This window comes from Diorhabda sublineata, chromosome X (genome assembly GCF_026230105.1).
Source record: "Diorhabda sublineata isolate icDioSubl1.1 chromosome X, icDioSubl1.1, whole genome shotgun sequence".
In the NCBI taxonomy this organism is placed as follows: Eukaryota; Metazoa; Arthropoda; class Insecta; order Coleoptera; family Chrysomelidae; genus Diorhabda; species Diorhabda sublineata.
Window position 1 is genome coordinate 28,211,669 of NC_079485.1, and position 17,033 is coordinate 28,228,701.

General features: G+C 31.6%; 1 protein-coding gene across 1 annotated transcript in view; it reads right to left on the reverse strand.

The window, feature by feature from the left end:
* Nucleotides 1–6,752: 6,752 nt before the first annotated feature.
* Nucleotides 6,753–17,033, reverse strand: part of LOC130450874 (voltage-dependent calcium channel subunit alpha-2/delta-4) — a 39,436-nt gene continuing 29,155 nt past the window's right edge. The window contains exons 20-26 of the mRNA XM_056789574.1: nucleotides 13,350–13,448; nucleotides 12,396–12,648; nucleotides 12,089–12,340; nucleotides 10,883–10,997; nucleotides 10,535–10,829; nucleotides 10,282–10,480; nucleotides 6,753–9,073 (exon numbers count right to left, since the gene is read on the reverse strand). Coding sequence (XP_056645552.1) covers nucleotides 8,972–9,073; nucleotides 10,282–10,480; nucleotides 10,535–10,829; nucleotides 10,883–10,997; nucleotides 12,089–12,340; nucleotides 12,396–12,648; nucleotides 13,350–13,448 — 1,315 coding nt within the window. The 3' untranslated portion in view covers nucleotides 6,753–8,971. The remainder of the gene's footprint in view (nucleotides 9,074–10,281; nucleotides 10,481–10,534; nucleotides 10,830–10,882; nucleotides 10,998–12,088; nucleotides 12,341–12,395; nucleotides 12,649–13,349; nucleotides 13,449–17,033) is intronic.

Here is a 17,033-nt window from a genome sequence, read left to right on the forward strand (position 1 = left end):
CATTTAAAAGTATGTACTAGATACTCCTATAAGATATAACTGAAATCAAAATTCAAAAGTGCACATAATAGATCCGTCATCAACCCTTCATTTTGTCAATATACACATAACTTTTGGAAATAACCACTTTGAATATAAACAATCTATTAATTATACTTCGTTATGAATGCAGGTGAAAATATACTTTTCAAAAAAAAACAATCTTTCAATAAATACCTAAACGTCATATTCAATCAATCACATCTCTTCTAACAACCCCTGTAGTTGATAATGTTACGTATATAAAATAACGTTGATACGATTCATGTAGTCCAAAATATTTACCAAGTATACTGACCAGTGGTATTATGTCTCGAATTCAGAAATATATTGACATAAATATGGGGTTCGTCTTTTTTAACATCTATGTTCTTTACATTGAAAAAGTATATCTAAAGAAACTTATAGAGTTTATTCACTCCCAAACTTATTATAAATGTAATAAGTTGACCTACGACCATAGAGCTTTTCGGAAACTGTGGTATTCGGAAAGTGATATGAATAATATGATTTTTTTTACCATGGTATACACGTGGGTAAACGTGATCGTTTTTGTTTTGTACTCAAGTATTTTATGAATTATATGATTAATTTTTGTGGCCAGCATACTTGACAGGTTAATGAGGCTTTTATACTTGTTGGCTTCTCAATAAAATAGCTTATTCGTATTAAAATATAATATAAAATCCATGTGAGTGAATAATTGCGATGATTAAACAACTAAGTCTATTATAAAATTGATTTAGTGTTATACACAGAAAAATGATGAGAAATAATTTAAAGGTTGTTTTAAATTTGAAATTTCCTCAGAAAACAGAGCGCGATTTTCGGAAACTAGTTCTGGTTAAGGGTCCGTAATCATCTAAAAGATGATCATAGATCATAGGTCGAACTCTTGATTTGGATTCCACTAAGAAAAAGGAAGAGTTTCGGTGGATAGAATTTGGTAGGATAAAAAAAAATTTTGTAGGAGGGTTTGTTGGAGTGGGCCCTGATATAGGAATTGCTCCTCTGCAGAGCTGGGCATTCCACTAAGCGTTCACCATTCGTTAATATTTATCTCAACGCGCAAAACGCCTCGTTAGCCATTCTACTTGGGTTTAGGATTATAACAGTCTGGACTAAGTGGAACGGGAAAGATCGTGGTCATGAACGTGATTGTCGTGAGTGCTTAGTGGAATGCACCCTTATAAGAATATAAAGTTGTTTGTGTAATTATCGACACAATTATGATATTGCTTGTTTGCTGTGAAAATGACAGTAAGTTCCAAAAATCAACCATCATAAGCAGGTAAAATAGTCAATAAAATTATCAGTAAAATAATTTTATTAGCTTTACTTCATATCATTATTAATGATTAATGGTATATTTTTCGTAATAAATTGAAAAGTGAGAGGTGAAATGTTGGATTATTTTCATTTTAGTAAGACTTACTTAAATATTTTTAGAAACGTTCTTGATATGATTGAAATTTAGAATATATCTTATCATTCATAAAAACAATTTTATTTTGATGTTATGTCATATATAATTGTAACTTTTTAACTCAAATTAAATAGTTAAAACACCCTGTAAAGGATATGTGATATTTTTTTAATATAGGTCGTTGATATGTATATATGGCAGGGGAGGACAAATACTTTAAAGCGCGGGCCAAAATGAAATTTTCAAAATGTCTCCCGGGCCATACAGCGTACGCTGTGCACACGCAAATGTTTTGGGAGGAGTTTTTTCCCTGTCCAAGATAGTTTTTCTGACAAAAACACTATAAGTATTATTCCAAAGCATTTGGACAGAGAAATTTGACTGAGATAAGAGTAATAATAAATTGTCCACTTTTCAATTTATTATTAATTATAAAACATTGAAAAAGCGGACAATTTATTATTACTATCATATCTATTAATATTTTTAGATTATAATTTGTTATATTTGCAAAATGACGACCAGTATATGCTAAATCAAAATAAACAGTACGCGTACTGCGACCTGTAGTCCCTCGAAGAGTGAGAAGAATGTGCTTTGTTAGCGTAGGCTGCATACATCAAAGTAGGGATATAATTGCAGCTATTCGAAATTATTGTTGATTATATCAATATCGCTTATAATAAATTGAAAAAATTGCATGCAAGATTTTTCCACTGGCTGCATAAAGTAAGCAAAAGGTTCAGATCCCGCCCGCGGGCCGGCTCTTGCCCACCCCTGATATGGTAACATAAGTTGTGTTTCCAATACGTAGTAATAAAAAATGTTTCATGTTTTGAAATCATGATATTCCCTGATATAAATAATACCATTTTGTGATACGAGCAATTTATACCCCTATATAGTTACTTCTTCAGGACGCAAAACTAAAATTGTAATTTTCGAATCAAGTTTGCATACAAGATTTGTTAGACTAAGGCGGGTTATACACATATGTATCTCACACACATCGCACAGTAGCACCGTGTGCGGCACGTGCTAGTGCAAGGTGACAGAGGTGGGGATTGGAACTGGGAGCCAGTTCATTGGAACTGGCTCCCAGTTCATTGGAAAATACCGTTGTCGTGTTGTTGTTACTTACCGTCATTAGAAGAGAACGACGTCAAAAAAGATAAATATTCAACTTGATTATTGGGTACACCCTCATAGGCGTCAAAATGTTAAAAGTAGCCAAAACATATTCCGCAAACAGCTCTTAGAACACCCAGAAAAGTTATATCGTAATATGTTTTTTTCCTATTGTTTTCGGTTTTAAATAAAAAGTAAAATTATATTAAAATATGAAATGTCATATTTAACAATTTTACTGGAAAATATCTCCTGAAAGAGTTCATCGGTGGCTAAAAAATATGTGGAAGGAGCCGTCGAGAACAAAAAGAAAATAGCAAGAATGATAGAAGGGGGTGAAACTTTTGTACAAGTGTTTAACCAAAACCATTATTGAAAATAAAGAAGTACATCCAGTAATTCCTACAATAACTACTGGTAACAGTAGTTGCACCATTACTGTTAACATTCAAAAATTAGAATAAAAGTTATTGATTTCAATTCATTTTTTATTTCTAATGATTTCAAACGGGATTGGGAGAATTTGCAAAGTACGAGGAAATCGTAAAGTGCCATTTTCCGGACTTAAATTAGTACTGTAAAGTCGACTTTACAGTACAGTATGGATCGAGAGCGTCAAGACTGTCTGCGTATGGCCATTTGACTTATAAATGTGTTGTGTATATGCAAGCTGCAAGAAAAATGCTAATCGCACCTTGCGAGATGCATATGTGTGTAACCCGCCTATAAAATAAAAATGAATCATAGATTTACTGCTCATAGAGTTTAAATAACATTATTATAGTGCTTGAATTATTTGATATTAAAGGTGTAATAACATGATCATATCAATAAATGAATTCACAGTTATTACTGATCATTCATCAACGTTCTTAGTATTATTTACGGTTTGACAGATTTGGTGATTTGAAAAAACTCAATAACATGAATAAATATATTTTCATGTAATTCATCTCACCTGAAACAATTTTTTTTAGCTGAAACACCTTTTTTTAAATGTAATACGTCGTTAACTCACTAATACAATTTGTCAGTCATTTTCAAAAGTGTATTACAGTCCAAATATACAATAAAAAGTATGCATTTACAGTCGAAAAGAAACTCCGCTTATTTAAAATGTTATTCTAAGATTATAATTTCAAGATTTCAGTATTTTAAACCAAGTATCTTTAGAATTGTATTTATTTTTCACAGTATCTTAGGTTATGTTAAATTTTACGTTTATGTTGAGGCAGCAATTTTCTCAAGTACAAAATAAATATTGACATACTTCCTTATTTGATGTCTACTGTGCTATTCATACATCGTCTCTTTGGAACGATCATACACATACTAGTGACTCAAAAAATCGAGTTAACATAAGATACCTCCAATGGAAAAATCCAAAGATGTGAGGCCTGGCAACTGAACTGGGTATTTCGTTGGACTTCGTCCTCCAATTTATATACCAATTTCACTAGTAGTATTTGACGTACAGCTATTGGTACTTCATGTTTATTGTATTTAAGGCTATTTAAATAAACAAAAAATAGTATATTACATAACGAGTTTAAAAGTAACATAATTCGCACTAGTTACTATTTTGCACGAGCCATGTAGCAGCGAGTGCTGAAACGTAACGAGTACAAAATACACTTTCCAACGAGTTGCGTACACTATTTTTCCTTCGACCACGTAAAAAATTCTTCAAAAAAACGTATTTTTTAAATAAGAAAGGTTAAAAAATCATACAAAATATTTTTTAATTTGTAATAGTGTCAAAAAAGAAAAGAATTATTATTAGATATTTTGTAACTAAAGAACAAAGAAAGAACAATAATTTTTTGTAATTATATTAGATACCTAACAAGAATTAAATAATTATTAATGATTTTGTATTACTTTTTACTGAGACGTTATAAAAGTGAAATGTAAGTTGTTTTTATAACAATTACTAAATTACAGTGGAGTGCCTCTTGTTGCTGTATAGATGAAGTACGCAAACTTGTATTGCTTTTGGGTTGTGCAGTGTCAGTATGTTGTTCAGCATTTTGTTCAACACTATGTTCAATATGCAGCTTTTTTAATGTGCTTGTGTTGCTAATGGCATTCATTATGTTATTAGTAGTCATTAATCTATTAGTTGCAAAGTCATCTAAGTACTGCCCAGTAATAGTAATAACACTTAATTTCAACGTTTAAATTATCTTGCAGTAGTATCTCTAGTATGTATTTGAACACAAATCACAACAAACTTTCAATTTTTATTGTAAACACTAATACAACCTCAAAAATCATATTGTCTACTTCTTCAGTCTTCTTAAATTTGACCTTTTGCCTTTCTGCATCCAGTCAGATTCATATTGTATTCGCATATTCATTCCCCCTATCCTTCGAGACCATATATAGATAACATAATAAAAAGAAGCATTTCAATACATGTATGTTTTGTTACTTTTTAGTACATGTGTGAAATAAGCTACTTTCTTAGGTAAAAATGAGTGTGTAATCTATTATTTTCATAAGTGGTCGTAGGAAAATATATTTTTTCGGAGTTTCTTGTCTATTCATTATACTTTTTACTTGTATATCGTTTATATAACTGTTTTATGTAGAGATATGTGTAATATATGTTACGGTATCTCTTTATATAAAAAAGTCATCCTAATATTCCTGATAAATATAAATAAGGCTGACCCTAGAAAAACTTACGAATCTACATACATACATTATTTACATTATAGGTGATTATTTTGTTGACTACTCTATGTAAACCTGTATTTTAGTATTCACAGTTTTATAATATGTATTGTCATAAATTACAATCTTAAAAAAATTGTAAATCGATGTATTAAGAGATTAAGAGAGAATATTCCAATTTTATGAAGAGAAAGCAATTTTAATTTTACCTATCTAGAGTATTTAATAAATAATAAAATAAAGATAAAAATACGTGCAGCATCAAGTTTATTTTTAATGTTGGTCATTGATAAAAAACACGAAACAAATTTTAGTTAAAGTTTTTCTCCTTTTACTCATTATTAAAATCTTGGAATATGATGTTGTAGATATGTCACTTACGTTTTACGCAATTTAAAAAAGTATTATTGCTTTTATAACATCTAACAGGAACCAAAGATGAGAAAAGATGTAGGTACACGCATTTTTAATTTCTTTAGTATTTGTATCAACAGCAATAAATTAAATATTCTATAAAATAAATCTATAAGACAGCTTTCAGACAGGCGACATTTTGTATTATAAATTTGCAGCATAAAGTCGAGCTTTTGTGTTGGAATGCTGCCACCTGTCTTGCCAGTTAAAAACATACAAAAAGTGCTTCTTCTTTCGACTAATTCTGGTAGTCTCCAACTATAAATCGACAATGTTTTTCTTTTCACACGAGGTGACAACGGTGTACTTGGTAAAACCGAATCGTTTGATACAGATAGTTTCATTGCTGAAATTCACGATTTTAAACTGCAAGAGTGATTCTACAATAATAGAATTCAAAAGGCAAAAGGCAAAAGGAAAAAGGAAAAAGAGAAAAGTTATGTGCAATATTTCACAATAATTTTCTGGAATTGAGTAGTAATACTTATTAGTGGTGTGTCATATCGCCTTTTTTAAATATTCGGGTTCTAAACTTAAATTGCATCGTTATTGTGTTGATAAAATTATCTTTGTCATTATTATTGAATGTATATCGACAAGAGATAAACATATTTTTAGGTTAAGTTATTCTGAATTTGGATTTTTTCGATTAATTATAGGGATTATCGGAAACCAAAATGCGACCAGCTAACGCGTTGTTTCGTTTGTTTTTTAGCCTCAAGAGTTATTAATTAGATGGTCATTTATGATTTTTTCTTATGGGCAGCATAACTGACAGGTTACTTACCACAACATGTTAAATGTAACTTTTGTTTCACCAAATAGAAGCGACAAGTAAAGGTAATTTGGAACACCGTATGTTTGTGCAATACAAATTGTTGCAAGCTATTGCCAGAATTTTTTTCACCGTTAAACGTGTCTACGGAGTCGCGAGAAAATGACTCACCCCTTATAAGGGGTTGAAAAATAAATGATCGCTTCTTGAAACCGCAGCATGGTTTTCTTGTGCCAGCAGTCAATTCCAGACTTCCATCACCCCTTATAATGTAGAAAATACGTTGCGGTTAGCATAGTATAGGTATTTATCAAATTATTTTCAGTTGCCTTCAGTTTTAGCACTAAAAGGAATGCCTTTTGAAACTGGTATCAATGGTACTATGAAGGAACAATTGAAGCTCCAAGTGAATGAAATGCATGACTTGATCGCCACTGTGTATTATTTTTGATGACATTCCTCTGTCTACAGGCTTTCATTATGAAAAGCATAACAGTTGTGGAGGACATAATGATGATGTTTTTCATGGAAGGCTGATTTATTTTGCAATTTATTGGTTTATGTTTACAGAGAGTAGATATTCTGTGTTGTAAATTCAAATGAACCGCGAAAATACATTAGTTCTGCCACGTACATCGAGGGAACTGGCATCGAATATCCGCCATGTTGTTTCCACTGAATAACAACTAAGTTCGCATTTAGTCTTGGGGTATGTTCTGTAAATCGAGCCATCAATCACAAACGCTCGACCTTTGCTGAGGCAAAAGGGCGCTCGCCTGAAAACAACCTATTTCATATTAAAACGTACTACATAAATGTTTACAAAAAGTCAAAAGATATAAACTTTACATTTCTCATTATTATATAATATGTACAATGTTCATACATGAAGAGAATCATAAACGACAAGCCCTTATTGTCTGTTATATGAATTAGCTCGTATAACTGTGAATAAATGATTTTATTTGAAAATTTGGATATGTAAAATTGAAAACAAATACGATTATTTTTATTAGAGAAAATACCTGGAGATTTATATATCGCATACTTCTAGTGTCCAATTCAATTGATAGATAGGTACATTGAATATAAAATAAGCGATACTTCATTGATAAATAATCTGAATATAAAATTCAAACCAGTAGTTTAGTAACATAACAGTCCGACTGTGATCAATGATATAAAAAACGCACACTAGCGAAAATTATTAACGGCTAAAACTGTAAATTACTCGTTCGAAAATCTACAATACTTCTCTTGGAAATCATGACCAAACACCAGCTAAAACAAGCACTAAAGAAAACACTAGCACACATTAGCACCTAGTAGATGACATAATTAGTGTTTATCGTCTTCTTCTGATAGCTAACCACTATTATTGGATGTTGACGATTACATTTTCGTAGGCTTCTCTGCCTACCGTTGTGTGAACCAGATCTTCTATATTTCACAGGCCTGTTCTACTCTCTCAAGTTCCTCAAGCAAGACATTTGCTTCCTTCCGGCTGCCGTTTACCATCTATCTTACCCTCAAGTATGAGTTGAAGAAGATGATAATTTGGGCCTCAGTATATGACCCAAATAGGCTGTTTTTCTTCATCTCTTTGACTTTCTCAATATAAATGTGAATTAAAAATAAATCTTTCAATTGGTTTTGATACTGTTACGTGCTTAAGCTTACTATCTGATAGCAAACTAGTCCAGTTTCATCAAGTTTGCTAGCTTTAAAGCTGGTTGTAAAAATCATCCTGAAGATAGGTTGGTGGTCGATTCCACTGCGACTTGCCGCTGGACCAATCAATAACGATTTATTTGTGGCCGATATATGATTGCATTTTATAGTCGACAAAGCATTTGAAACATGGATTCCGCAGAAGGAACTTTGCTCCACCTTTTCTAGTACAATTTCAGCCTCCACAAACATCCGCGGCCAATGTTGGTTTCTTGTATAGTGATCAAATTACCGAAAAATTCAATTTGTGCAGATATCGTTGTTTCAGCTGGTGCTATAAAAAGGATTTAAAACGTAAAAGCAAAGAGATACTGCATTGTAGAAACATTTGAACAAATAAGAAGATAAAATTATTGGAAAAGGAAGCATGATTAGACATTCCTAAGGGCGATAAGAGTATTGTTAAGCATTGCCAAATAAAGTATTAATAATTGTACAGAAATACTTTTTCTTTTCACATATTTATAAGAAGTTAACAGTAAGAAGTTTTTAAAAATTTGGAACCTGTAGTGTTTTTTCAAAAATATATATCGTTTCGAAAAATCACTGTCTACAACTTTTGATATGTACATCAAAAATTACTTCTCTATCTTATAAATTATATTAAAAATTTAACTATTACCATTTGACTTTATCAATATAAAAACGTTACCTACTTAACCTATTCGCAAATGAGTTTACGTAATAAATTTATAACTAGTATAAATTATACTTGGCGTTATGCTATCAGAACGCCAAAGTCATTATTTGTGATAAAACTAAAGTTGATGTGGATTCAATCACGATAGAAAAGCGGCAAGGCAATTTGCAAAACCTAACAACAATGCGAAAGTGTTAAAAGATATCATCGATGACTTCCCGCAGATATGAATCTCCGTTTCCTGAAATAAAAATAATTTAATTACCATCACAACATATAAGTTATCAATTTGAAAAAGTAACACCCTCTATATTTCGGCCGCTATAGAAAATCAAAAATATCACACTTCATTTAACTCTACTTATTTAGATAGATTTTTTTTCATTTCTCTCTTAATTATAACACATAATTCAATAAAAAGAGAAATATTTAATAATATGGCATGAATTGGTAATAACATAATATAAGGGCGTTTGAAATTTTACCACTCTGCTTTAATTCTATGTTTATTTACATTTTAACTATTTTTTCATATCATTACAAGTCTTTTTCAATATTTTTACTTTATCACATTGTACGTGAGTATCCAGGATAATGAATTTGAACTTTACTCAATAGCAGATTTTCCAACTAATTATTAAAAGTAGTTCCTATATGATACAGTTTTTACCATAAAATATTATATGTCACATCATTAAATATTTGGCAAATAATTAGATTTAGAATTTGCGTCATCTCAAATATATTATTTTGTAATTTGCACATATTTTAAAAAAAGGAATATGTAATGAAACAATTTGATTTTAATAGCAAATTGCTAGAAAAAATTGTTAATTTTTAGCCCCCAGAATTCTGTCGCCCTTGGATATAGCCCATTTAGCCCTTTTGTAAATCCAATCTATGTCCAAAACTTACTTTCCTCATTATACATTAACAAAAAAAAATAGAATCTCGTAAAATATCATTACAACAAATAAAATATATCAGATTATATTTTTTGCCACAGGAATTCAAAGGCTTTGTTGATCTCTATGAAGCAGTTGACTGTGTCTTTAATATTAGACCGAAATAGTCATAGGCACCTGATAAAGATATCAAATCACAATAAATAAGTTTGATGTGATTAAAAATGAGTCTTTTTATCATAACAGCTTCTTTCTTAATAACTTTGAAGAACTCCAAGACTTTCTTGATCTCTGTGGGGCACTTGTTTGTTATTGTCTATGGTTGGTGATGGTCACAAGTCATCTGACCCATCTAACCCAGGTCTCAAGAAGCTTGCTAAACGTTATTATAATTAACGAATCTATAAGCCCTTAAAATATATTTTACGTCAAATATAATGAGCTGTTTTATATAAAGTACTTCCAGAAAATCAAACGCTAATTTTGATTAGTAGTTAAACCCATGTGATTTATTCAATTCGTATTTAATCGATAATTATCTTACCTCGGGATGATAATTGATACATTTTGGTGGTCTTTTCCTGTACAAACTATCTTTTGGCTTATGTAAACATCCCCCATTTTTATTTTCATAACTAATCTCTTGAGGTATAATACTTAATTGTTTACTACCACAGGAACATACGGTATCTACCACCAGCAAAATCAAATTACTATGTGGTATCTTTTGTACACTAAATGGTCTGGAAATGAATAATTAAAATGTCGTCAAAATATTCAAAGTTCATTCAAATTACCTTTCACAGCCGCTACTATGACAATTAGTGAGCTTTCCTTTTAAAGGATTGCTTTGGCCACTAGTATTCAACTTTTCTGGTTGTAAAATATACAAGTCTACTTTGCGATCACATGGTCTAACTCCGAACTGTCCCATATCTACTCCTTCCATTGGATCAGATTCGTATGGTGGTATGAAGGATGGAGAGTAAGTATTAGAAGGAGGAGAAAATATCGGATCTAATTCGTCTGGTGTGTCTTCTTCAGTTGGATACTGCTCGATATCGTAGTCGGAATAAATATCCACCATATCATCTATTTAAAACGAATCCAATTAAGATGATACTGAGAAACACGGTATGACTCACCTGGATCCTCGCGATTATAAGCTAGAGCCGTGGAGTACACAGTGCTAATTTTTGAGAACAGCACAAGCAATGTTTGTAGAAGAATAGCGAGGGCTGTCTTTATAGGTTTAAATATCTAAAACAAATATATCAATCTATTGACTAAATATGTTTTTACATTCTTGTCAAAGCTTTCGTTTTTCCGAATGAAGCGTCAAATCCTGAATTACATCTGCAGCAAGACTTAAACCGGTAAGCGAATTACAGCAAATACAGTTTTACTAAGCTCTAACGAGTTTATTTGCACTTTTTCATCATCGTGACTAACTTAAACTGAGTTATTAGAGGTATTTAGATGCACTGCAACCTGAAACAGCTCTTTGCAAGAGCTAGGTTGGACAAATATGCTAGAGCTCTTCGTACAGTCCCAGAGCATTGATCTCTTTTCTATTCTTCTCCACAAAACCTGTGAGAATGCGTAAGTTATTCCTGCTTAGTTCGATGTATTTACTACATCTTTCACGGTACTAGTTTCCGAAGAACAGTCTCGAGTGTCGCCACTTATTAGCTTTTTCGTTTCCATGTATACTTCTGTGTACTGGAAGTCACTATATCTCTTTTTCAGTAGTTCCTGTTCAAATTGAACTGTCCAATGGCAAGAGCCTTAAAAGTGTAAATATGGGTCCACTAACTTTCTCACGATGGATCTATTTGATATGATATGAATTATGAAATAATAATAATAATTGCATCTGAAATTACGTTTTTTCCGCTAGATCGACCCCAAATAATAATTAATTTAATCATGATCATGAAGATTCTAGAAATAGTAGTTTAATCTCAAGTACCTATTGAGGAAGAAAGCTGTCAAATTCGGAGTGTAGGCCGATTCATAAATTCAACCACGTGACAAACGCAAATTGTGATTGGCTGTTTTCTATTGCTACGAAAGTTGCTATGAATGGTCGACGGAAAAAGATAAAATTTGTTTAGTTTGAAAGTCACTAACGGCAGACTGATCGGTAAACGGCAACTAGGAATGGTCTTATGTATATCAATGTTTTTAATTTTCTAACTGTAAACGTCAGCTGCAACGGTAAACTGAAAGTCAAGTTTATGAACCGCCTTATCACTATCGAGGCTATAGCGCACGCCTCATGCCATAAATAATCTGATAAATATTCATGTATAGTTTTTGAATACACCTGTTCAAGGAAGAATACTCACTGAAATTTGATTTGAGCTACCACTGAAGTGAAATTTACTATTGGAGCAAGCTCCTTGATAATCGTATACTGGAATTTTAACGTAAATTCTATCTTGAACGAGAGAATCCATTATTGTTCCATCTATTTGGCCGAAGAATCGACCAGTATCTTCAGTATCTTCAGAAATAATTACAAATCCGTTGTTATCCAAAACGTAACAGTCTAATTTATCACTAGCGCACGTTTTTTTACAAGTATTTGAGCCTGTACACTAAAAATACAAAAATTTATAATCGTATTAAAGGAAACATTCAGAAACTACTTACTTTCGAAGTTATATTGAAAAAGTGAGATGCTAGAGTGGAATGCTGATACTGTAATCCTACTACAGCCGCTGGTGCTCTGTGACCATTATGCTCGACGAAAACAGCGTGTGTTGCTGTTATTAATGGTTTTCCATATGATCCAATATCAAAAGGTACAGAAAAAACGAAACTTTCAGGTTCTATTGAATGCTGGTCCACAGCTCTTTTATACCAAGTCTCGTCCATAGCTCGAACGTTGTTCTCGCTGAAGTGACTGCAAAAAGATTTCGAATTCTTGTAGTGTTATTGACAACGTACGAGGTATATATGTTAAGTAACGAGCCAAACAACATGCGCTATTTTAAGCTCGTACATCATAATTGAAACGACCAGGTCGATTAGAAAATCAAACCGCTGGTGAAATTCGATCAATAGTTCGTTTTCCGAATGCAGGTAACGTTAAAATTACAGGAAAATTGATTACAAATCTGTGGGGTTATGGAGAAATGACGACGATCTATTGAGTACTAAGAAACCTACTAAATAGATTCGTCCGTACAGCCCCGACATCGAGCTGAAAGAATACGTTACCTCACGGTTGAATATAAGAGACTGTTTTATAGAGTGGTATAAAGAAACTTGTTACAAGCTATGAAACATAAATAGAAAATCACAAGAGTAATGTCGAAAAAATAGTTCAAGGTGCTGGTCTTTTTCATTTTGAAATGCATTATAGAATCAGGAGCCTTACTTATCTGTTGTTACCTCGCATTTTATTGCTTTGTTCATTCTGTTCATTTGGTTTTATTGCTTTGGCTAGCAGATAGAATGAATACACTGCATTTTGACAGGGTTCTAGATTAATCGAAAAATAACTTCGAGGAAACAAACCTTTTAAAAATAATGGATGAGTTTGAAAAATATCATTTGATATTTTCTTGATATTATTTATGTGAAGAGCTACCAAATACTCACGGTTCATTAGATTTGATGTCTGTTAAATTGGTCCATCGTAATAAACCACTTCTAGTTGCAACGAAAGACAAGGTAGATCCAAATATTTCGTATCCTTGACTGCAAAATATTTATTTGTTATAACAGAAATAAACTGCCATTTTGAGAAGGGAAGTATGTAATATTTTATTTGGAAGGAATACGCTTTACAGCCAAGAATTTACTGGGATTTGGTCATTTAAAAATTCTTCGTATAGTTATTAGGGATGGCTTAGCATCGTATGACAATTTGTTTATTGTCAGTCAGTAAATTTGATATCACTAATGTAAACATGCATAATAATATTATGTACGAGGTGTGAATGGCTATTAAATAACCAGACTGGTCGTATAAAATATTTTATTTTGAATATGTATATTTATTCATTATTATCTTCAATATATACCCCACCTTCATTTCTACATCGCTCCAAGCAAATGTTCCATTGTGCACAAGAGTGCAGGAAGTTTTTTGTCATCAGTTCCTTCAGGACGCAGCTTCAAATTCAGATCTTGGTAAAAGAGCTAACATTCAATCGCTTTGAAACTATCAATATGTACAAATGTTTTTGCGAGCTTCTTGTTGTTTTCGCATCTCAAAAGTTGCCGCAAACATTCTTTATAAATTCCTATAAATTTAGTAATCGTGACAAACATTTGTTTCGATAAATTATAAGTTTCAATTGCAGTTTTTCCAAGTTTCATGTGGAATATCTACAGCCCTTATATAAACGAAGGTGACGGCTGCACTGGTTTGTCTACAGACACGTTAGACATCGCGCATTCGTAAGGGTGGGCTTCAACCTAAACAGCTGACAGTCGCTTACGCGTACTTTTTCTGTAGCAGCGCTAGTCTCGTTATTTAAGAGTCACACCTCGTATTCACACATTTTGAGAGTATTCTGACTAAAATGTGAATATCTTATGAAACAACCCTTATATTTCTCTGGTCTTTGGTATCTTCCCATATTTAAAATACCACTAATTTTTAATCAACAAAAAACAAGTATTTATTATTTGGTAGCGTGAAATTCCTACTTTGATGGCGATAAAATAAATTTGGGTGGATAATTGACCAATACCCAGTAATTTTTTGACATTCTCTTAAGAAAAAAATTCATGTATAGATTGTATGAAAGGAATAGAATGAAAATTTCTTAACTTAAATAAAATTAACAAATTACATAGTAGTCTTTTTTATATTAAATATTTCGGTACATAAGTCATCGATCAATAAGTCCCCGGTATTACGCACTGAAGTCACAATAGATTCTTTGGGTCGCAGTGTATATGACACCTTGAACAACAACAGATAGAGGTCGCTAAAAATTCGATTTTTACATCAAAATACTTCATTTTTAACAACAGCTGTTGAATATTCTTACATTCCCTCCAATAGTTTGTTTTTTAGAATTATTTAAAGTAAAAAACATATGAGTTTTGTTATACAATGTGGAAAAGTATTTTTAACCAGAAAAGATACTGTTGGGACAAAGTTATGGTGCGGAAAGTGATATGGTGATTATTTTCCAAGAAAATCAACTGGTGTACGGAGTTTATTCCTAGTCGTATAATCAACAATATTCAAGACTTCTGGAAAAACGGTAGCACTAGCAAATATAAACCTCTACTCACTTGAATCAAAACGGCAGTCATCTGACATGACAAAACTCTCCACCAACAAACGAAAAGGCAACAATCGGATTGGAGGAATATGTTCTCTGTATCTTTGGATACACATGACTTTTACATGTGGACTATATGTAAAAATGAAAAACAATCAACAGTGACTAACACTATACATTGCCAAATTATCATAGTAAAAAATTATGTAAGTGATGCTGGAGGTTCAAAGAAAAAATGGCTACAAGAAGTCAAATGGAATATATATGGGGTAAGAAGGATTCAATGGAATACAAATGATAGAAGGGAGTGGAGGAGAATAGTGGAGAAGATTAATGCCAAGAAAACGCACCATTTCAAAATGACGAAAGCAATGGTTAGGTTCAATAAATGGAACTTCGAATTTCTCTCGCAGCCACCATATTTTCCAGATCTGTCCCCAGCGACTACGAAGAAGAGAAGAAATGCCTCTCAGTGGAGAAAGGGATTGCAGAAACACAGATCTATTTTAGGGCTAGAAAACAATCGTTGTATCAACTCCAAGGAAGCTACCTGGATGGATGAAATGAAAACTTATTGACAGGTGAAGGGATTTATTGATCAATGTGATTTATAATAAAATTGTCTAATTTCGCCCTCCACCATTACTAATCCTGTTATAAATTAAATGAATATTCAGAAAATGATTGAAATAAATAAATTTTTGTAATAAATTAATAGGAACTTTGTTATTTTATTCGTAAATAATTTGGTAAACGTTGCACAAACTTCATTCTTATTTAGTTACTTAATATCAGACCTTTTTTTATTTTAATTGATTAATTTCACTTTTATATCAAAAAATAATCGGTTATAATCACTTTTTCATGGATTTATATAATATACTTACTACATCCTGGTTAGCTTTAAGTATTCAATTATATTTTGCCAAGAAATGTAAATAAGACTTTCATAATGTTATAAAATAGAGTTAGTAGATTTTATGATGGGCTATGAATCAAATATAAGCGCCGAGCACAATTGTATGTTTGTAGTAAACCATAAAAACATCATCATTTAAAGGTTTATTGTTATTCAAATGTGCGAAAATAGTTTATATTCTATCTTATTTATTTTGACTATTTCTAACAAAAAACCATGAATAGTTCTGAAAAAGTCACGAAATAATTCAATAATCAATAATTTCGATCAAAACTAGTTAAATGTCACTTATTTTTCATATATCATCACTGAATCGAAGCCTTTTTTGCAAAAAACGTATTCGAATGGATTCAGAAAGATAGTTACCACCCTTTAAAGTATTGAATGTTCCAGAACTCACATAACTTGTTAAGATTTACTTTTTGTTAGGTTTATATCATTACAACATCTCGTATTAACATATTTTATACAAAGTACATTCTGTATATATTTCTAGTTTTTTATCATCATTAATTCAACAAAAAAACCTTATAATAATAAGGAAAATAAATTTCCTCGTTTGAATGTTTATGTTTATCAAAATAGAACGATTGGAAAAAGAGTGGCCAACCAATTCGTCAGATTTATCGTCTTTACACTATTTTTTTAGGAAATATTGACGGTCGTGCATTTTTTTACGCTTCTTACCTTTAATTTTGATTCTATATCACCCATTGATACAGATTTTTGAATTTTGAAAGACAGACAATTGATTTCAACTTTTCAACCCTATATATCGCTAATTAATGCTGATATAATACAAAATTTAGTAAGTTTATACAGAATGGTCAATATACAGAATATGAATGTAAATGATTGTATACAGGGATGTCGAAAATATGAACGTATTTAACAGATTTTTTCGAATTTAGTAAACCAAAAATTTATTTCTAATTTAGAATCTTATTACTCATAAATCATTGAGGATAAAAATGTAGAAATTTTAGAGTTAATACAGTAATTTTTACGCAATATAGAATCTGTCATATTGTAATGTTGCCATTGGTTGGGCGCATATATTTTCAAGACCCACAAAAAAATCCACTTTACTAAATACGTAAACTTAATGATTCAATTTTATAA